This window comes from Coregonus lavaretus (genome assembly GCF_964263955.1).
Source record: "Coregonus lavaretus genome assembly, contig: HAP1_SCAFFOLD_79, whole genome shotgun sequence".
Classification (NCBI taxonomy): Eukaryota; Metazoa; Chordata; class Actinopteri; order Salmoniformes; family Salmonidae; genus Coregonus; species Coregonus lavaretus.
In genome coordinates this window covers 958,367-981,097 of record NW_028157882.1, presented here as the reverse complement: position 1 = coordinate 981,097, position 22,731 = coordinate 958,367, and the positions used below count along the sequence as shown (strand labels likewise).

The 22,731-nt window shown below is 42.1% G+C and overlaps 1 protein-coding gene across 1 annotated transcript; it reads right to left on the bottom strand.

Annotated features, from left to right (window-relative positions):
- Positions 1 to 10,971: 10,971 nt before the first annotated feature.
- LOC311124727 (uncharacterized protein) lies at positions 10,972 to 21,174 on the bottom strand (the record flags this gene model as incomplete). Its single annotated transcript, XM_084198831.1, has 3 exons — positions 10,972 to 12,364; positions 20,056 to 20,166; positions 20,838 to 21,174. 3 exons carry the CDS (start codon positions 21,172 to 21,174, stop codon positions 11,490 to 11,492), a joined length of 1,323 nt encoding a protein of 440 aa, XP_084054957.1. The 3' UTR covers positions 10,972 to 11,489.
- Between the last annotated feature and the right edge of the window lie 1,557 nt (positions 21,175 to 22,731).

Genomic DNA, 22,731 nt, shown 5'->3' with positions numbered 1-22,731 from the left:
CATCTACAGAAATAAGACATATCCTGCTTCTGTTGCCTGTTTGGGTGTTTGTTTAATAGCCTACTGATTCTGTGAGCACCACGTCTCATGCAATGTCGGATAAACAATTTCACAAATTCGGCTGTTTTTAAATCTTTGCTATGCTGTAATAAAGGCTTTACACTTTTTTTTCATAAGAACAGCCTCTGGTATTTCTTATAATTTATTTGGTGTTATTTACATTGTTCCAAATTGTCCGAAACAATAAAACCCTCCTTTATCCCTTCTTATTGTTATTATTATTATTATTATAATTATGATCATCATTATAATAAGTAATGTCATTATCATTAGTAGTCTTGGTATAGCAGCCTTGTATAACCACCATCGAGCTGTAGGGCCTAAGAGCACATCCTGTTTAGTGTTAATACCGTAACTTACTTAGGCCTATATTTTAATACTTATATAGGCTACTGTATCAATCAATCATTCAATCATTTGTTCATGTCATCCCACAGCATTCGAGTCATTCATGATTTGAAATGCAATCAAGCATTTTAGTTTGAAAATAAAATAAAGCGAACCTTGAATAATTAGCGTAAACAATAAATACATTCCATCTGACTGCGCAATCCACTGTCTCATCAGCCCAGCCAGACAATTTATGAACTTGATCCACTATAAAAAGCATCTAGACATTATCTCACATTTCTTTTAGACTAACATTTAGTTTTCAACAGTGGAGATTTGTATAAACCTTGCTGTCTGTCTCTTTGACATTTGCAACATTGTTTCAATAGTCAAATTCAATCTCCAGCTGTCCCATAGTAATGAATGTGAGGAGAGTAAGATGGCACCGACAGACATTGCAGCTCTGCTTCTAGCTCCAAAGCAACATTGCAGTATTTTGTTTTTTTTGTGTGTTATTTCTTACAATATTAGCCCAGAACGTTTGTGTTATTATATACAGCCAGAAAGAACTCTTGGATATCAGCGCGGCGGTAACTCACCAGCATTACGACCAAGAATACGACTTTCCCGAATTGGATCCTTTGTTCGTATCCCCTAGGGCAACTGAACTTATCCCAGATGCTGCTCCAAGACGCCGCCGGCGGAGAAAAGGTACTCGGAGTGGACTTCTAGTCTGACTCAGGAGGCGTGCACACCATCCACCGCTTCCAAGTATATTACTCGCTAATGTTCAGTCTCTGGAAAATAAAGTAGACGAGCTCAGGGCGAGGATCTCCTTTCAGAGAGACATCAGGGACTGTAACATACTCCGTTTCACAGAATCATGGCTCTCTCAGGATATACTGTCCCCGTCCCTACAGCCCTCTGGGTTCTCACTTCATTGCGTAGACAAGAATAAAGAACTCTCCGGGAAGAAGAAAGGCGGTGGTGTATGTTTTTTGCACTATGGCCTATTTATTTATTGGCTTACCTCCATAACCTACTACATTCGCACACACTGTATATATATTTTCTGTTGTATTTTTGACTTTATGTTTTGTTTACCCCATATGTAACTCTGTGTTGTTGTTTTTATCGCACTGCTTTGCTTTATCTTGGCCAGGTCGCAGTTGTAAATGAGAACTTGTTCTCAACTGGCTTACCTGGTTAAATAAAGGTGAAATAATTTTTTTTTTAAATGTCCAATTTACAGTAGCTATTAGAGTGAAAAAATACCATGCTATTGTTTGAGGAGAGTGCACAACAACAAAAAACGTATCACGGCAACTGGTTTGATACATTCACCTCTGAAGGTAAATAATGTACTTACATTCAGTAATCTTGCTCTGATTTGTCAGGCTGAGGGTCCCAGAGATAAAATGTAGCATAGTTTTGTTTGATAAAATCCATTTTTATATTCAAATGTATGAACTGGGTTCTACAGTTTGAACCCCTGCTCTCTCTGCCTCCACACCCACCGCGCCCGGCCATCTAGATGTGTGAAAGTTAGTGTATAAGCTAATGATCCATGTATGACATTCCTGGGAGTGTGTAAACTAAAATTTTGTGTTAGCATATCCTTTTTGTAAGTTCTCTATAGTTATGTACTTGAAAATGTATCAATTGACCAATTCGGCACATTTGGGCAGACTTGATACAAAATAGTCCAGTATTGCAACGCTTCACTGGATCAATCTGAAACTTTACACACACTGCTGCCATCTAGCGGCCAAAATCTAAATTGCGCCTAAACTGCAATATTATATTAAGACATTTGAGTCATTTAGCAGACGCTCTTATCCAGAGCGACTTACAGTTAGTAGTTAGTGCATACATTATTAATTTTTTCACACCCCCTGTGGGAATCGAACGCACAACCCCTGGCGTTGCAAACGCCCTGCCGGCCATTTCCTCCCCTACCCTGGACGAATTGCACGCTGCCCCATGGGTCTCCCGGTCGCAGCCGGCTACGACAGAGCCTGGATTCGAACCAGGATCTCTAGTGGCACAGCTAGCACTGCGATGCAGGTGTGATTTCGGGTGATTGTCGCCCTGTCTGCACCTCACAAACCTGGAATTAAACAAGTTATTATCAAATCAAAGCCCTGAACATTAGCTAATCGTAAATGGGGTTAATAATGTGGTTCGTGGTGTACAAAAACATCAACATCAACTCAGAAAGGCTACAGTAGCTAGCTAACAGGCTAGCAGCACGTCTCTGTCCACGTGGGAATTAAGTATCTCCTGACTTTCGCTTGCTGTTCCTTCGACAACGTTGTTCTAATGTCAGTTTTACGCTGTATTTTGTAGTTTGAAAGTAAAGTAGAATATCCGTCTATGCTTGAAGACTAATATAGATAGCTAGCTCTTCCTTGTCTAACATTACTTGCTTCCAACTTCATCTCACACACATACCAGAGCAGTCGAGTATAGATAGCTATAAACATGATTAAAGCCTTTCTTCTTTGGGTTTTCTGACGAACTACACGCAAAAAGGTGTATTGTTGTTGCCACAAACTGGATGAAAATAACTGATCCCAAAAGACAAATTTGATATGGCGGCAGGTAGCTTAGTGGTTAAGAGCGTTGTGCCAGTAACCGAAAGGTCGCTGGTTCTAATCCCCGAGCCGACTAGGTGAAAAATCTGTCGATATGCCCTTGAGCAAGGCACTTAACCCTAATTGCTCCTGTAAGTCGCTCTGGATAAGAGCATCTGCTAAATGAATAAAATGGAAATCATACTGACTACCCGAATATCACTCATCAACATGTTCCTTGCTTCATCTGTTAAAATCAATAATCGGGTAATTCCTACCATGTAGTGCCTTTTGTACCTCATAACTTTATATATATTCTATCTGAAAAAGGACATGTTTGATTTTCAGAAAAACTGGTCAAACTCAGGCACTTGTTTTGTTGCTTTTTTTTGCAACAGGGTGGAAAATTGGAGCCCAAATTAGCAATTGTTCTGTGAGTGAGCAAGATTGAGATAGCATAATAGTGAATACTTGAACAGGATTTTAATCAAACATATTTTAACATTTTGAAATTTGGTTAATTTTCTCTATAATGTTGCCTAACAGGGTGGAAATGTATGAGTTGGATATACAGACTAACAACATGGAACATGGAAAAATAGATCAAACAGAGTGTTTGTATTTATTTAGCTTTGCACCATTGTTTTCCCACCAAAGAAATTATGACACTTCCTGAATGTGGTGTCATTGTAGGAAGGGGTTGTTTTCTTAAATGGAGAATTACAACAAACTAACAGTGTGGGAATGCTTTTAGTCAGTTATAAACTCTGAAGATACATCAGCTATCTCACACAGGAGAGAAGCATTTCCACTGCTCCCAATGTGGGGAGAGTTTCACCAGATTGTATTTCCTAAAGAAACACCAGCTAATTCACACAGACTGGAAGCCTTACCACTGCTCTCAATGTGGGAAGAGTTTTAGGCCTTTATCACCTATGGACACACCAGCTTACTCACACAGAAAATAAGCCTTACCACTGCTCCCAGTGTGGGAAGGGTTTCAGTCAGACAGAAAACCTTAAGCAACACCAGCTATCTCACACAGGAGAGAAGCCTTTCCACTTCTCTCAGTGTGGGAAGAGTTTCAGGCAGTCATCAGCTCTGAAGAAACACCAGGGAACTCACAAAAAAGAGCCCCAAACACTTTCAAGATGCAAGAGTAACATGTTATAACCCTAGAGTATCCTGTAATAAACCCTGGATGTCTGGTAATAAATACTAGTAGTGAAATAATAATTTCCGTTTAAATATTGTATATTGAATAGGGTGACAATCTTTTAAACCTTGGTATCATGTTATAAACAGTGTAGCTATATTATGAAATAAAAATGATGGTGGTGAAAGAAGAGTCAAAGTCATGCTCTGGAGTTGTGTTTGAATGTTGTTTATTTAAATAAAGTTGGCACAGCTATGGCATGGCCCGTGACATGAATGGACAAAAGCGGTATGAGAGGAGCACCCTTCTCAATCAAACAGTTTGCATTTTCAAACTAGTTTTCATTGGGAAAGCAGTAAAGTATTTTTATCAAAAGCAATCACTTTTGCATCTGTAAACACAGAATCCTACTCATTACTCCACTTGCTTAACCTACAGTACGTCACTTTTGTTTTGAGCCGATTTCGCCCTCGGCCAAAACTGGGCACCCGGATCACTCCCGGGAGACAGCCCGGTTCCAAAACGAATGCAATCAACGCTAACCTGGTTCACCCTGGGCATTAATCAAATCCCCTCATTGTTCATGCTGTTGGCCTAGGTCTGGGATTTCCGAGACTAGCTTAGCACCCCAGCAAGCAAAACAAAAGCACCACACCTATGCTAGCGATGCTAAAACTGATAGTTTAGCTCTGTCAGCGACTGGCCTGTCCTTTTCATAGAGTAAAGCTATTTCGTTATCTAGCGTTCTGGTAGTGGCAGTAATGCTTGGGTGAACAATGTATCAAGAATATATAATTCCCAATTGCTTTATATATTTTATTCATTGGTAAAACGTTGTGTTACTAGCTCACTGATGGCCGCACAAATAATATGTCACTTCCGGTTTTAGAACGCGGGTGGAAGTTTATATTACTGATGGTTTTCCTGGCGTATCCTTACGCAGTCAAATAACTTACGATAAGGACTTTTATCTTCAACTTTTAAAGGTGAGTTTATGGTCTCTTTAACTATTTGTTAGCGTGACCAAAGGCATGACATCCATTGTCAGTGATTCACACAAAAACAGTCTCATAAGAAAGAAGACACCCGTGTGGACAATGTAGGAAGAGTTTTCAGACCCCAAGAAAATTTAATAGACACAAGCTTACTTTTACAGGAGAGAAGCCTTTCCACTACTCTGTTTGTGGGATGAGTTTCTATTTTACAGACCTTAAATAGACACCAGCTTACTCACAAAGAAGCCATACCACTGCTGACAGTGTTGGAAGAGCTTCAGCCTGTTACATAACCTAAAGACTCAACAGCTAACTCACACAGGAGACAAGCCTTACCATTGCTCTGAGTGTGGGAAGTTTCAGTGATGTATGAAACTTAGAGATGTTCCAGAACTTTTGTATACTTTTTAGCCAGTAGTTATGAAAGTAGCTCTCAAGAGCCAATAAATGGTCCCCAAAAATCGCATACTACGTCACATATGTGCAGATATGTGCACCAAGTCATTTCGCTCTCTCTTTGCTGTGTGTGCATCTTGCTAGCTATCACTGAAATAGCGAGGGGCTGAAGCGCATCAGCTGGAACTCGAATTGCTAGGGGGGCTGGCCCACGTGGGGGGAACTGTAGAGAAAATGGCGCAGCACAGCTTCCAGAAAACGGTTGCTTTCAAACTAGGACAGTAATTCTGCTCATAGATTATGCATAGATTGTGCATGTATGAAAAATGTATGAACTACACATTGAGACATCCAGCCCAAATACTTATGTTGTCGCCAAAGTTCCGGAGCATGTCTTTAACGGCTCACCAGAGAACTCACAAAGGAGAGAAACCTTTCCACTGCTCCCAGTGTGGGGAGCGCTTCAGTCAGACAGAAGACCTAAAGAAACATCAGCTAACTCAGCAGAGAAGCTTTACAACTGCTCTTAGTGTGTGGAGAGTTTTAAATGCCTGACAGAATATCAAAAGGCAATGCACAGTACAGTGCCAGATACTGGGACCGTATCCACAATGTGTATCAGAGTAGAAAATTGGTTGTAAGTGCTGAGAATAGATACATTCTACTCCTACTCTTATGGGTAAAAATCTAATCTACGCCTGAAGCCTCTTTAGTCATGAGTTCCATCTAGTCGACAGGTATTTAGGAGGCCTCATGAGCTGTCCTAACTAGTTGAGTTACCAGCAAGTGTCTTGATAATAGAACAATGCAGTCAGTTGTTCCTGCGCCACATGACATTGCTTTAGAGTTGTTAAAATAATGTTTTGATATTTCTATATGATCAATCCAGAAATAATCTAGACCTACATGCAACAGTAGATTTTCTTGCTCTTTTTACAATGATTTCACGAGGCCTATTTATTTATTTTCTAAATTTCACATGATATGCCTAAATTCTTATAACCACTAGGCTAATTAAACATGTTTTTTCTTTCGATTATAGAATTACTTACATCATGTTATTTATTCCAAGTTATCCCTTTGGAGCGCAACATCACATTGTTAAAAAATATGCCTAAATTGGGCAATTGAAGGCATCTAGGGCTTATGTTAAAGGTGCAATATGCAGAAATGTATGAGTTGATTTTACTCTTGGCTCAGTTTGTCTGGACAGTGTCTTAGCATCATCCTAAAACTTACTCTGAGCTGGGAGTTTTTTTTGTCTTAAAAACAGGTTTTAAAAGGATTCCTACCCCATATTTTTACGCTGCTGCTACTCTGTTAATTATTTATGCATAGTCACTTTAACTCTACCCACATGTACATATTACTTCAACTAGCCGGTGCCCCCGCACATTGACTCTGCACCGGTACCCCGCTGTATATATAGCCTCCCTACTGTTATTTTATTTTACTTCTGCTCTTTTTTTCTCAACACCTTGTTGTTGTTTTATTTTACTTTTTTATTAAAAATAAATGCACTGTTGGTTAAGAGCTGTAAGTAAGCATTTCACTGTAATGTCTGCACCTGTTGTATTCGGCGCATGTGGCCAATAGAATTTGATTTGATTTGATTTTCTGAGATGCTTTGTGGATAGGGCCCTGGTCTTATAATGGTGTTTGTTGCCAAGCTGGTCAATTACATACGGATCTAACTAATGCTGACAGACAATTTTTACCCCTTGCTTTATGAAACCTGAAGCACATGTTTTTATATTCTAATATACATTTTACATTTTAGTTATTTAGCAGACGCTCTTATCCAGAGCGACTTACAGTTAGTGAATACATTTTTATTTTTATTTTTTTATACTGGCACCCCGTGGGAATCGAACCCACAACCCTGGCGTTGCAAACGCCATGCTCTATCAACTGAGCTACATCCCTGCCGGCCATTCCCTCCCCTACCCTGGACCAATTGTGCGCCGCCCATGAGTCTCCCGGTCGTGGCCGGCTGCGACAGAGCCTGGATTCGAACCAGGATCTCTAGTGGCACAGTTAGCACTGCGATGCAGTGCCTTAGACCACTGCGCCACTCAGGAGACTATGTACTAAATGTACTAAAGAGTATGAATTATGACGAGGGTCACATTTGAATTAGATTGTCATATCCTCCAGAAATCCATTCACTTTGCCATCTGCATAAATAAATACTTTCGAAAACCAAACTTCCATTGTCGCAATTTAACCAGCCAGACACGCTCCTCTTGGAAACGTTTTATTTGTGCACATTGATGTCATTTCACCAGTGTTGTGGGTTAACATGTCAGTAACATGTGTTACAATAATATTATTACTTTAATCAGTAACAAAGTAACATAACTAATTACACTTTGAATTTGAGTAATAATAACTATAGTTAGCAATGCGTTACTTTCAGAATATACAGTGCATTCGGAAAGTCTTCAGACCCCTTTCCTTTATCCACATTTTGTTACGTTACAGCCTTAATCTGAAATGGTTTAAATTAATGTTTTTCCTCATCAATCAACACACAATACCCCATAATGACAAGCAAAAACAGTAAAAAAAAAATATATATATATATATATATATATATATATATATATATATAGTGGGGAGAACAAGTATTTGATACACTGCCGATTTTGCAGGTTTTCCTACTTACAAAGCATGTAGAGGTCTGTAATTTTTATCATAGGTACACTTCAACTGTGAGAGACGGAATCTAAAACAAAAATCCAGAAAATCACATTGTATGATTTTTAAGTAATTAATTTGCATTTTATTGCATGACATAAGTATTTGATACATCAGAAAAGCAGAACTTAATATTTGGTACAGAAACCTTTGTTTGCAATTACAGAGATCATACGTTTCCTGAAGGTCTTGACCAGGTTTGCACACACTGCAGCAGGGATTTTGGCCCACTCCTCCATACAGACCTTCTCCAGATCCTTCAGGTTTCGGGGCTGTCGCTGAGCAATACGGACTTTCAGCTCCCTCCAAAGATTTCTATTGGGTTCAGGTCTGGAGACTGGCTAGGCCACTCCAGGACCTTGAGATGCTTCTTACGGAGCCACTCCTTAGTTGCCCTGGCTGTGTGTTTCGGGTCGTTGTCATGCTGGAAGACCCAGCCACGACCCATCTTCAATGCTCTTACTGAGGGAAGTAGGTTGTTGGCCAAGATCTCGCGATACATGGCCCCATCCATCCTCCCCTAAATACGGTGCAGTCGTCCTGTCCCCTTTGCGGAAAAGAATCCCCAAAGAATGATGTTTCCACCTCCATGCTTCACGGTTGGGATGGTGTTCTTGGGGTTGTACTCATCCTTCTTCTTCCTCCAAATACGGCGAGTGGAGTTTAGACCAAAAAGCTATATTTTTGTCTCATCAGACCACATGACTTCTCCCATTCCTCTTCTGGATCATCCAGATGGTCATTGGCAAATTTCAGACGGGCCTGGACATGCGCTGGCTTGAGCAGGGGGACCTTGCGTGCGCTGAGATCTTGCATGGAGCCCCAGACCGAGGGTGATTGACAGTCATCTTGAACTTCTTCCATTTTCTAATAATTGCGCCAACAGTTGTTGCTTTCTCACCAAGCTGCTTGCCTATTGTCCTGTAGCCCATCCCAGCCTTGTGCAGGTCTACAATTTGATCCCTGATGTCCTTACACAGCTCTCTGGTCTTGGCCATTGTGGAGAGGTTGGAGTCTGTTTGATTGAGTGTGTGGACAGGTGTATTTTATACAGGTAACGAGTTCAAACAGGTGCAGTTAATACAGGTAATGAGTGGAGAACAGGAGGGCATCTTCAAGAAAAACTAACAGGTCTGTGAGAGCCGGAATTCTTACTGGTTGGTAGGTGATCAAATACTTATGTCATGCAATTAAATGCAAATTAATTATTTTAAAATCATACAATGTGATTTTCTGGATTTTTGTTTTAGATTCCGTCTCTCACAGTTGAAGTGTACCTATGATAAAAATTACAGACCTCTACATGCTTTGTAAGTAGGAAAACCTGCAAAATCGGCAGTGTATCAAATACTTATACTTTATATATATATATAGCACATTTATTAAAAATAAAAAACGGAAATAACTTATTTACACAAGTATTCAGACCCTTTGCTATGAGACTCGAAATTGAGCACAGGTGCATCCTGTTTCCATTGATCATCCTTGAGATGTTTCTACAACTTGATTGGAGTCCACCTGTGGTAACTCAATTGATTGGACATGATTTGGAAAGGCACACGTCTATATAAGGTCCCACAGTTGATAGTGCATGTCAGAGCAAAAACCAAGCCATGAGGTCAAAGGAATTGTCCGTAGAGCTCCGAGACAGGATTGTGTCGAGGCACAGATCTGGGGAAGGGTACCAAAAAATGTCTGCAGCATTGAAGGTCCCCAAGAACACAGTGGCCTCCATCATTCTTAAATGGAAGAAGTTTGTACCCAAGATTCTTCCTAGAGCTGGCCGCCCGGCCAAACTGAGAAATCGCGGGAGAAGGGTCTTGGTCAGGGAGGTGACCAAGAACCCGATGGTCACGCTGACAGAGATCAGAGTTCCTCTGTGGAGATAGGAGAACCTTCCAGAAGGTTCAACCATCTCTGCAGCACTCCACCAATAAGGCCTTTATGGTAGAGTTGCCAGACGGAAGCCACTCCTCAGTAAAAGGCACATGATAGCCCGCTTGGAGTTTGCCAAAAGGCACCTTAAGGACTCTCAGACCATGAGAAACAAGATTCTCTGGTCTGATGAAACCAAGATTGAACTATTTGGCCTGAATGTCAAGCGTCATGTCTGGAGGAAACCTGGCACCATCCCTACAGTGAAGCATGGTGGCAGCATCATGCTGTGGGGATGTTTTTCAACGGCAGGGACTGGGAGAGTAGTCAGGATCGAGGGAAAGATGAACGGAGCAAAGTACAGAGAGATCCTTAATGAAAACCTGCTCCAGAGCGCTCAGGACCTCAGACTGGGGCGAAGGTTCACCTTCCAACAGGACAACGACCCTAAGCACACAGCCAAGACAACACCGGAGTGGCTTCGGGACATGTCTCTGAATGTCCTTGAGTGGCCCATCCAGAGCACAGATTTGAACCCGATCGAACATCTCTGGAGAGACCTGAAAATAGCTGTGCAGCAACGCTCCCCATCCAAACTGACAGAGCTTGAGAGGATCTGCAGAGAAGAATGGGAGAAACTCCCCAAATACAGGTGTGCCAAGCGTGTAGCATCATACCCAAGAAGACTCGAGGCTGTAATCGCTGCCAAAGGTGCTTCAACAAAGTACTGAGTAAAGGGTCTGAATACTTATGTAAATGTAATGTTACAATTTTTTTTTATTTGTAATAAATGTGCAAACATGTCTAAAAACCTGTTTTTGCTTTATCATTATGGAGTATTGTGTGTAGATTGATGGGGGGGGGGGGGGGGGGGGGGACAATTTAATCAATTTTAGAATAAGGCAGTAACATAACAAAATGTGAAAAAGTCAAGGGTCTGTATTCACTGTGTCGTGAAACCGTGGTTTACAGTTAACCAGAGCTCTTACATTATTAAAACCACAAAAAAAAAGTTCCGGACAAAAAGACACACAACATATTACATCCGCTTACATACAACAACCTGCCAAATAAATTCTATACAATGTCTAGATTGAAACAGTAAAAACGGGCCTCTACTCTGTATAGTGCACTACTGTTGACCTGAGGCACATGGGCCCTGGTAGTGCACCATACAGGGAACAGGGTGTCATTTGGGACACAACACAGGATGGAAGGAGGAGGGTGGAGGGCGGAGCTTCACGGGGAGCATCCCTTACGCGTCTCTCAGGACTTTTACCATGTGTCTTTTATTTTTGTTCTTCACTCGTTTCATTGTAGTTCATGATTATATATGCAAATGAACTATACTTCAGTGAGCTCATGAGTGTGTCCCGTGTGTGTTTGGATATGCGTGTTCTCCTAATTGTCCTTTTTCGGTACGTGTGTTTTCTGGTGTCTTCCGAGGTGCCCGGATAGAATAAACCTCTTGCCGCAGACGGGGCAAGGGAAGGGTCTCTCTCCCGTGTGAATGCGCTGGTGTATCTTTAAATAGTTAGAATGGGCGAAGTTTGCCCCGCAGTCGGCACAGCTGTAAGGCCTTTCTCCCGAGTGAGACCGTTCGTGAGCCCTCATGTTCCCCCTCTGCGCGAAACCCTTCCCGCACACGGAGCAGCAGTGTGGTTTCTCGCCAGTATGGGTCAAATGGTGGACTTTCAGGTCCCCCGAGCTTAAAAAGCTTTTCCCACAGTCAGAGCAGAGGTATGGTCTTTCTCCCGTGTGGCTTAGCCGGTGAGTCTTTAGGCCTCCTGACCGAGCAAAGGTCTTCCCACATTCGGTGCAGCAGTACGGTTTCTCACCTGTGTGCGTGCGTTGGTGCCGTTGCAGCTTGGACTGGTTGAAGAAGCCTATCCCGCAGTCGGCGCAGGTGTACGGCCTCTCTTCGTTGTGAGTCAGCTCGTGGCTCTTCCGGTGCCCCGGCTCGGCGAAGCATTTCCCGCACTTGCAGCAAGAGTACGGTTTCTCTCCAGTGTGTCCTCGCTCGTGCCGAGCCAGCTTTGACGGTTTAGTGAAGATCTTGCCACAGTAAGAACAAGTGTAGTCAGGGGCCAGCTTCTTGATTCTGGTGTGGGTATTCTCATGCCTCTCTAGGTGTGATGGTCTGTCAAATGTCTTCCCACAGTCAGGACATGGATGAAGCTTCTTCGCGGCCTTCTTCTTCTTCTTCTGGTGTTGTGGTTGCCCCGTTGCCACGGTCACTTCTGGAAGATAGTCTGGGTCCGACTTTATCCTCTCTCCTAGACAGATTGGATAAGACAGACAAATAGATAAATACTTCATTTTTATTGAATACCGTTCAGCAAGGGGAGACAGACAGGCACCTGGGCAGAACAGTGGGAAAGAATTGTCGTGGGCAGGTATTAAACCCTGGTCTCCATTGGGGAGAATTTTGAGAGGGGATTCAACCCTGGTCTCCAGTGGGGAGAACAGTGAAAGGGGACTAAACCCTGTTCTCCAGTGGGGAGAGCAGTGAAAGCGAATTCAACCCTGGTCTCCATTGGGGAGAACAGTGAGAGGGGATTCAACCCTGGTCTCCAGTGGGGAGTCTTACATGTGACCTGCCGGGAGTGTTCCCACTCAATCACGGCCCTGTACAGATTACTACTTTATTGATCCTAGAGGGGGGTAATGTTGCAGGGTATACAGAAACTAATGTACTATATGAAAAACGTTTCGGTACTTCTGTCATGTGTCTCACGTGTGAACTGATTGAGAGAGTTGAGTCTAGTAATTTGTCTGAGTCTTCTCGCGGCCGCAGCAGCTAGCTAGGGCTACAAAGGGCATGCGATGGTGAGGCATCTGACACAGCGCAAGCCACTTTTGAGAAGCGGAGGGAGAGAGAGAGAAATGCCGACAGCATGGCTTCTTCTAACAAAACATCATACCGGTATCTCCACGCCCGCAGCTTGTTGACAAAACTGGCTCCAGACTCGAACTATGAGAATACTTTGTTTACAGAGCAGATGAGGGCCAGCCCAATGAAACAACTAAAGCAAAAGGTGTTACAAAGCAGTGCAGTGCAAGGGAGGTTTAGTTACAAAACGACCAGGGGTTCAATTGGGCTGAGACCGGTAGGGTACTAGGGGGGTAACTGGCCCCCTGGGGTAACTGGCCCCCTGGGGTAACTGGCCCCGCCCCTGTATTTCACATTAAGACCACAAGAGGTCACCAAATTATTTTCCCCACTGCTCTTGCTCAACAATAAAATGTCCTCTGTGTCATCACAACTTTGAGATATTTCAACAAAACAATTGTGCTATTTAAAAGAAAAGTTGTAGATATATTCCAATATATATATATATATTCTAACGATATATCTATAATTGTTTTTTAAATATACAAGTAGGAAAGCCTTAAGATAAATTATGCACTTGTTTAGAGAGAAATCAGTTACCCCGGTACTTAAAAAAAAAAAAAACCCGGCCCTTTTTAGGAAAAACGACATTTAATTAAATAACTAAAAAAGTGTAAACTGTAGCCATTTATTTCCCTTTATAGTTTATTTGCCTAAGCATGACTTTCATCCACATACCATTTCCCCCCCCCCCCAAATGTTGCTTTTTTGTGTCAGCAATTAGACATTGTTCCCCCTAGTACCCTACTTTTGGTTATTTTAATTATCTAACGAAAAATTGTTGTCCACATTTAATTTTCCACAACACAAATAAACAACAGCAAAATCAGACAACTCCATAGTAGAATAGCTTACCTATTCAATTGTTCAGCCTGTGGCATTCTACGAGAGAAAATAACATTCCTCTCGAGGCGCATTCAAATTGCGAGTGCCGCACAGGGAGATACATATGCATGCACAGTCATTAGCTAGATTTCCATCCAATTGGCAACAGATTTTCATGCGAATATTCTAAAATCAGCATAAAGAAAATGTGCACATTTTTCCACCAAACTAACTTGTTGCAGATAAAAGTCAGTGCGTGATGACGTAGTGCACACAAAATGTACTTTAAAAAAAAGTTTATGTTCCGAATAAAAACCTACATTTTTAATTTGTTTCCATCGCATTTTCAACTCTACTGACAGTTTTGTCACAAAAACTGTTGCGTTAAATAGCAAATGTGTAAACTCTGGTCTTGGCAAGTGCACTCTAGACAATTAAATTATTATGGATAAGAGCGAGTATATTTTTATTTGTCAAATGGCAGTCAGTATTCACCAGAATAAGACCCTTGATATTTATAGGAAAGGAGCATCAAGCTCATCACCGTGCACGTTCACCACCTTGTTCATAACTTACCTAGCCTAATAAACTGCATGGTTTCCCGAGTCATAGTGAGAGGACACCACACCATATCATGTGACTCCAAGTTTACTTAAATATGATGGTTATTATATCAATATTTGCGCATAAATGCGTTTCCACTGCCATTACTCGCATAATTAACTTTACCGACACAAAAAGATCCCACCATGTCGAACGAACAAATGAGCTGTCTGCATTTATAAAATTGTACCAAAACTTTCTGTTTCCATCAGAGCTGTTGTGATTTACTTTCATAAGGTATGACTTTCCTCGCATAAAAAATGTGGATGGAAACGTGGTTAGTGTAGAACATTCTTAATGCAGTCGTGGGAAAACACCTTTGAAAGAAGTTTTGATGGCCACTGTTAAAAGAGGAGGATCATGGAGCTTTCTAGTGTTACAAGGCTACAATTACTTATCAAATCGAAGAAATTAGTAGGCCTAAAATGCACCATTTTAGAACCAGAGTTTTTAGAACCAGAATTTTTTGCAGTGGCATGGTTTGTGCACGTTAGCACTCGCCAATGGCGCCAATGGAGTTGAATCCATAGGGAAGACCGGGGCTAAATGTAACTAGAGTCAGGTGTAACAGGTAGGCCCACATTATATTCACTATCCTTGGTTGGCTGAGTGCCAGTGGAATTTTACATTACATTACATTTTACATTACATTTTAGTCATTTAGCAGACGCTCTTATCCAGAGCGACTTACAGTTAGCGCATACATTATTTTATCGAACCCACAACCCTGGCGTTGCAAACGCCATGCTCTACCAACTGAGCTACATCCCCTGCCGGCCATTCCCTCCCCTACCCTGGACGACGCTGGGCCAATTGTGCGCCGCCCCATGGGTCTCCCGGTCGCGGCCGGCTACGACAGAGCCTGGATTCGAACCAGGATCTCTAGTGGCACAGCAAGCACTGCGATGCAGTGCCTTAGACCACTGCGCCACTCGGGAGGAACATTCAAGTCATCAATATGTAGCAACATGATACCCCAATGTTTAGACTTTAGAGTTTGTGATCTAGCTAATGATTAGCCCAATGGGGTAAATGCAGATAGGCAACCCTCAGCCTATTTATTTATAGCCACTATGCTGCATCAGGTGGACTACAGCAAGTGATCATTCTTATTGCTAAATAGCACACCTGACTGATAATATGGACCAATATGTTATTGGCCTAATTTTATTTTAGATGTCGGCTTCATCTTATTTTCATTCATTTTGGAGTAGAATGTCCTTTTAAAAAGTAACCAGGACTGACCTTCCCACAGCCATTCCCCCAAAAAATTGTAGGTCCCACCGCAACCTGTAGCATGCTGTGAGATGTGCTTTTGTCAGTATTATATTGTTTCGGCTAGTATATTATATCACCCGCCAATGCACTAATAACTTAGCTATGACAGCAATATATTTTGACTAGCTACATCATCTGGGCATCTGAATGTCATTTGACCCAATAGATGAGCGAATGAACCCTGATGTGTATCAAATTACATTTTAAAACAGTTTAGATTTAATTGTACAATTATTTAGTCTGCTCTGAGTCTCAAATATGGTTTTGCAGAAGGAAAATTGAAGATATTCTTCTGTTATTTAATATGATACTTAATTTTTTTTAAATAAATTAAATATTGAATCTCAGTTAAACATATTGTTCAATGTTGTTTTTTTGCTGTGGTATCGTTTCGGTATGGAGTATCGTTTCCGTATCGAGTATTGTGATACTAAACCTGGTATCAAAGTCAAAAATCTGGCATTGTGACAACACTAGAGGGGGGGGGCTATGTTCCAGCTACAGACTGTCATTGTAAATAAGACTTTGTTCTAAATTCACGTGCCTGGTTAAACGTTTTAAAAAAAACAAGACAAACAATATAAGCCAAAAAACATTTGCGTGCCAAAGTGCCACGGTTAACAATGAGACAGAGCAAATCTGTCATTCAAAAACAAGTGTAAAAATCACACACTAGAACAGACAGTAGGTCATGTCTGTCTTTTTCAGTGTGTGGTTCTAGAATTGGTTTTGAATAGTAGTTGTTCCTGCCAAAATTAGCACCTGGATCTAGACGCATTGCTCTGCACAGGGGGTTCTCTCTCTCTTTTTGAAGAACAAATCTCTCGTTCTGTGTCTTCACCAGTTTTTCCCGCAGATCAAGTCGCTCAAGTAACTAGCTAGATAATTTGTGAGCTAGTTTTAGTTAACGGCCAGGCATCCAGTTAGGATTTCACCCCAAAACCAAACCCATAAAACTGCCTGATAATCACAGACCAGTGTACGAGTCTCAGTGTACGAGTGCTGATCTAGAATCATTTTGCCTTTTAGATCATAATGAATAAGATTATGTGGACCGGAGGCACCTGGTCCTAGATCAACACTCTTACGCTAAGACAGTTTTTGAATACGGGCCCAGGGTAAATTTCAGACAGCACCATGCTGTTTGTATTTCGACGAACATTGCATAGAAAATGACAAATCATACGGTCATTGTATCTTTGTACTCCCTGAAGATGGCCATGCCGCCGAAACGCTTCAACGTTTTAAATATTTGTTCTATTGAACATGCTGTAACAATAAATACCTGTACACTGCTCCTGTTAGTATCACTGCATTTACATTTAACATTTACATTTAAGTCATTTAGCAGACGCTCTTATCCAGAGCGACTTACAAATTGGTACATTCAACTTAGGATAGCCAGTGCGACAACCACCCCCCTTTTTTTTTTTTTTTTTAATGGGGGGATGGGGGAGTAGAAGGATTACTGTTATACTGTTACAGGTATTCCTTAAAGAGGTGGGGTTTCAAGTGTCTCCGGAAGGTGGTCAGTGACTCTGCTGTCCTGGCGTCATGGGGGAGCTTGTTCCACCATTGGGGTGCCAGAGCAGCGAATAGCTTTAACTGCTCCTGTTAGTATCACTGCTCCTGTTAGTATCACTGCTCTTTATTAAGCTTTACGTATCAGCCTCAGGGCCTTCGTCAGAGCTTTTGTGAGTGTTTATAATTTGCACCCTTATGTATACGTTGCTCCACCCACATCCGTTCAATGCATCGAATGGGGTTGTAGTCGAGGGAAAATAAGCAAGTGTTACCAAACATAACAATGTGCATTTCATAAGTATTCTAATAAAGTGTGTACATAAAACCTATTAAACACGTCTGTAAAACCACAATGAGGACATCGACCTATCAAGTAAGTTTTCATAAATCATTGGGTACAGCGCAAGAAAAAACGTCAGAGTAATCTGAAGTGGCGGCATTAGTTCATGTTCACATTTACAACATAACATTCATGGACATTTAATCATTAAGACCTTTAGGGAATAATGTCTGGAGGGTGAAAATACCAAAAACATTCTATTTTGCTCTGAGTATTATTTATATAACTTCCCCTGTCTGATATCTTAACGTTCTCTATGCCACAAAATCTAAAAAAGCTAGAAATGTCATGTTTTTGGTCATTAAAATGTACTGCGACTGGATAATCCCTGTCGTTTCTCCTGATTTAACTTTTATGTTCACTAATTCTCTGTTTGAGAACGAGAGGTTTAACCTACATAACACAGCCCACATGGACATTTAATCATGTAGATACAGTGGGGGAAAAAAATATTTAGTCAGCCACCAATTGTGCAAGTTCTCCCACTTAAAAAGATGAGAGAGGCCTGTAATTTTCATCATAGGTACACGTCAACTATGACAGACAAAATGAGAAAAAAAATTGCAGAAAATCACATTGTAGGATTTTTTATGAATTTATTTGCAAATTATGGTGGAAAATAAGTATTTGGTCACCTACAAACAAGCAAGATTTCTGGCTCTCACAGACCTGTAACTTCTTCTTTAAGAGGCTCCTCTGTCCTCCACTCGTTACCTGTATTAATGGCACCTGTTTGAACTTGTTATCAGTATAAAAGACACCTGTCCACAACCTCAAACAGTCACACTCCAAACTCCACTATGGCCAAGACCAAAGAGCTGTCAAAGGACACCAGAAACAAAATTGTAGACCTGCACCAGGCTGGGAAGACTGAATCTGCAATAGGTAAGCAGCTTGGTTTGAAGAAATCAACTGTGGGAGCAATTATTAGGAAATGGAAGACATACAAGACCACTGATAATCTCCCTCGATCTGGGGCTCCACGCAAGATCTCACCCCGTGGGGTCAAAATGATCACAAGAACGGTGAGCAAAAATCCCAGAACCACACGGGGGGACCTAGTGAATGACCTGCAGAGAGCTGGGACCAAAGTAACAAAGCCTACCATCAGTAACACACTACGCCGCCAGGGACTCAAATCCTGCAGTGCCAGACGTGTCCCTCTGCTTAAGCCAGTACATGTCCAGGCCCTTCTGAAGTTTGCTAGAGTGCATTTGGATGATCTAGAAGAGGATTGGGAGAATGTCATATGGTCAGATGAAACCAAAATATAACTTTTTGGTAAAAACTCAACTCGTCGTGTTTGGAGGACAAAGAATGCTGAGTTGTATCCAAAGAACACCATACCTACTGTGAAGCATGGGGGTGGAAACATCATGCTTTGGGGCTGTTTTTCTGCAAAGGGACCAGGACGACTGATCCGTGTAAAGGAAAGAATGAATGGGGCCATGTATCGTGCGATTTTGAGTGAAAACCTCCTTCCATCAGCAAGGGCATTGAAGATGAAATGTGGCTGGGTCTTTCAGCATGACAATGATCCCAAACACACCACCCGGGCAACGAAGGAGTGGTTTCGTAAGAAGCATTTCAAGGTCCTGGAGTGGCCTAGCTAGTCTCCAGATCTCAACCCCATAGAAAATCTTTGGAGGGAGTTGAAAGTCCGTGTTGCCCAGCGACAGCCCCAAAACATCACTGCTCTAGAGGAGATCTGCATGGAGGAATGGGCCAAAATACCAGCAACAGTGTGTGAAAACCTTGTGAAGACTTACAGGAAACGTTTGAACTGTGTCATTGCCAACAAAGGGTATATAACAAAGTATTGAGAAACGTTTGTTATTGACCAAATACTTATTTTCCACCATAATTTGCAAATAAATTAATGAAAAATCCTACAATGTGATTTTCTGGAGAAAAAAAATCTCATTTTGTCTGTCATAGTTGACGTGTACCTATGATGAAAATTACAGGCCTCTCTCATCTTTTTAAGTGGGAGAACTTGCACAATTGGTGGCTGACTAAATACTTTTTTTCCCCCACTGTAGCAACCCTTCCCTTCCTTCCTTTTTCACAAATCACACTATCGGGCAGAGCATGATGTTGTTGTGCTATCAACATTATTATGACACTAACTTTCTCCCGACACCCCACAGGCCCACCTACCAAGGGTGTATTCAGTGACATGAAACAATCTGAAAGTTGCAGATAGAAATAGAATGAAAGGAGCTGATGCGATTCCCTCTTCCCCTCAAACTCAACTCTGGACCTGGAAGCCAGTTCCACTGCTTGTTTTCATGTCCCCCTCTAACCAGGGCTGATTCAGACCTGGGACACCAGGTGGGTGCCATTAATGATCAGGTAGAACAGAAAACCAGCAGGACCTCGTAGGGTCAGAGTTGAATACCCCTGCTCTATTCTAGCTATCGGACAGGCAATCATTTCTGTTCCACACCATACATTTCTATCTGATCCGAATTTACATCCTCTGAACAGGCCTCTGGACTTACCTGGGTAAACCATGTCATCTTCCTCTTCCTCATCTTCCTCATCTTCCTCCTCCTCTTTGATAATCATATTAAATCTGGGTCCTTCTGCCACGGTGAGACCTGGGAGGTGGTCTGAAATAACCAAACAAATATAATTAAATTGCCAGCTAATACTGTAATGCGGGAGCTGCACCGTTGGGGCCCTAGGCTCCACTAGGAACTGAAGGGAATAGTTAAGGGAGAATCTCAATTTCCTTGATTCCTTGTGTCCTCTCTCATCGCTTCTTCCTCAAACCCAATTGAATGAGGTCAGATGTCCCTCCCCTCTGACCTTTTCATGTGATCATTTTTCAGAAGGAGGCGAGGAGAGAGTATGCGAGGAATCAAGGAAATGCAATTGAGATTCTCCCTAAGTCAACATAACGCTCTGGTTAGGCCTACCTCTAGTTGAGATTCTCCTTAAGTCAACATAATACTCTGGTTAGGTCTAACTCTTGTTGCCTCTACTGTCATCTTTGATCAGTCCCTGATCCAACTCTTTTTTTCACACAAGTATTCCATACATAATCATTTTGTTCACCACTTTATATTTTTTACACTACTAACCTCTCTCTCCCCATAGGTACAGATCTAGGATCAGCCTAATCTCCCCCAAGCCTCTCCCATTGGTGGGAGAAATGCCAAACTGACCCAAGATCAGCGTCAAGGGCCAACTTCACCCAACATGGACTCACCTGGGTCAGCCATGTCCCTATCTCCCTCCCCCTCTTCCTTCACAGTCACATTGGGCTCAGGTTCCTCACCTGGGTCAGCCATGTCGCTATCTCCCTCCCCCTCTTCCTTCACAGTCACATTGGGCTCAGGTTCCTCACCTGGGTCAGCCATGTCGCTATCTCCCTCCCCCTCTTCCTTCACAGTCACATTGGGCTCAGGTTCCTCACCTGGGTCAGCCATGTCGCTATCTCCCTCCCCCTCTTCCTTCACAGTCACATTGGGCTCAGGTTCCTCACCTGGGTCAGCCATGTCGCTATCTCCCTCCCCCTCTTCCTTCACAGTCACATTGGGCTCAGGTTCTGGGGCAGTGGGACTGGGAAGGTAGTCTGGTTCCGACTCAGACTCGGGGTTCTCTCCGAAATCCATTTCTGAATTCTGCTCTGCTTTTGGGCTTGTAATTGTGTATTCTAGTGTAGATCCATGATCCATGATTATCTGTGGGTTCAATGACACAAACAAGCACGTACACAATGATGTGAGGTTATTTAACACAGGGTTTCCCTAGGTGGATCATGGGGCCACGTTTTGGTTTTTGCCATGGCACTACACAGCTGATTCAAATAATCAAAGCTTGATGGGGAGTTGATTATTTGAATTAGTTATGTAGTGCTAGGGCCAAAACCAAAACCTGCACCCAGGGGGGGCCCCAGGACCGACTTTGGGAAACCCTGGTTTAACAGGCATGCACTCTTGACCACAGTCTCATGGCCTGTTAACACAGGTGTCCCTTATTGTTCATTAAGGGCGTGGCATCAGGTATAAATGTTTGGCCATCAGTTCAATCAGGGGATCACCTTGCTTGTGTAGGTTGGTGTGCCCTGGAAGGATGGCAGTGGTGATGGCGTTAATGTTTTATTAAAATCCAAGTTGTTTTATAGCAATGCTCTTATTCCACCTAGAACCGTTCTTCCGTGGGCATGCCCTGGACACTGTCAAGGCTGCTAAATAGCTAATAGGCACTACTTGCATTGACTGTTTTTTTTTTACTAACGCTCTTTCACTGACTACGGACACACTGGACTCTACCCACAAACACATGCATACTGACGCCACACACACTCATCACATAAGCAGCTGCTCCAGTCTTATCTATCCTGTTGCCTAGTCACGTTATCCTTACCTATAGCTACCTAAATTACCTTGTACCCCTGCACATCGACTCGGTACTGGTACTCCCTGTATATAGACATGTTATTTTTTACTCGTTATTCACTGTTTATTCTTCGTGTCGCTACTATTTTTTATACTTGTTGGAAAAGGACTAAGTAAGCATTTCACTGTTAAGAGGCAGGTGACAAAAACAAATGTTATGTCTTGTTTGTTGATTGGAGCGAATTTACATTGTCAGCTACTGTCTCTAACCTTGATCATTGTCTTATAGGCATACTACAACAATTGAGCCCTTATAACCTGCTTATTGTTGATTAATGTGCAATTGAGAAACGAAAATAAATTGTTGTTGCAGCATATCTTTGAATTCTCATGCTCCACCCCTGATGTTTAAGAACCTGTTTTGCCTTTGCTTAATATTGTTGTATTTAGACATCGGCTAGCTACAAACATTCATAGTGCTACAAATGCAGTTTTTGACCGTCACACACTAGATTACCGGTGATTGTATTATCATAGACACAAAGGAGTGAAGAGTCGTTAAACAAGATGGATAGTGGTGATGCTACACAATATATTAGCTAGCTCTCGCAGAAACTGACCCGTCCTTTTCGTAGTGTTAGCATTAGCCACCTACCGTTCTGGTATAGTGCTAGCTTGGGTGAGCACCTTGTCAATATAGCTGGGTACGTTTTATTCCCCGTTAAAACAAACTTGGTTATCTAGCCAGCTAGCTGCTACTCACCTCGACTTCTCTAGCGGATGTTATAACTGGAGATCTACGTCGACATTCGATTGCTCTGGCCTGCGCGC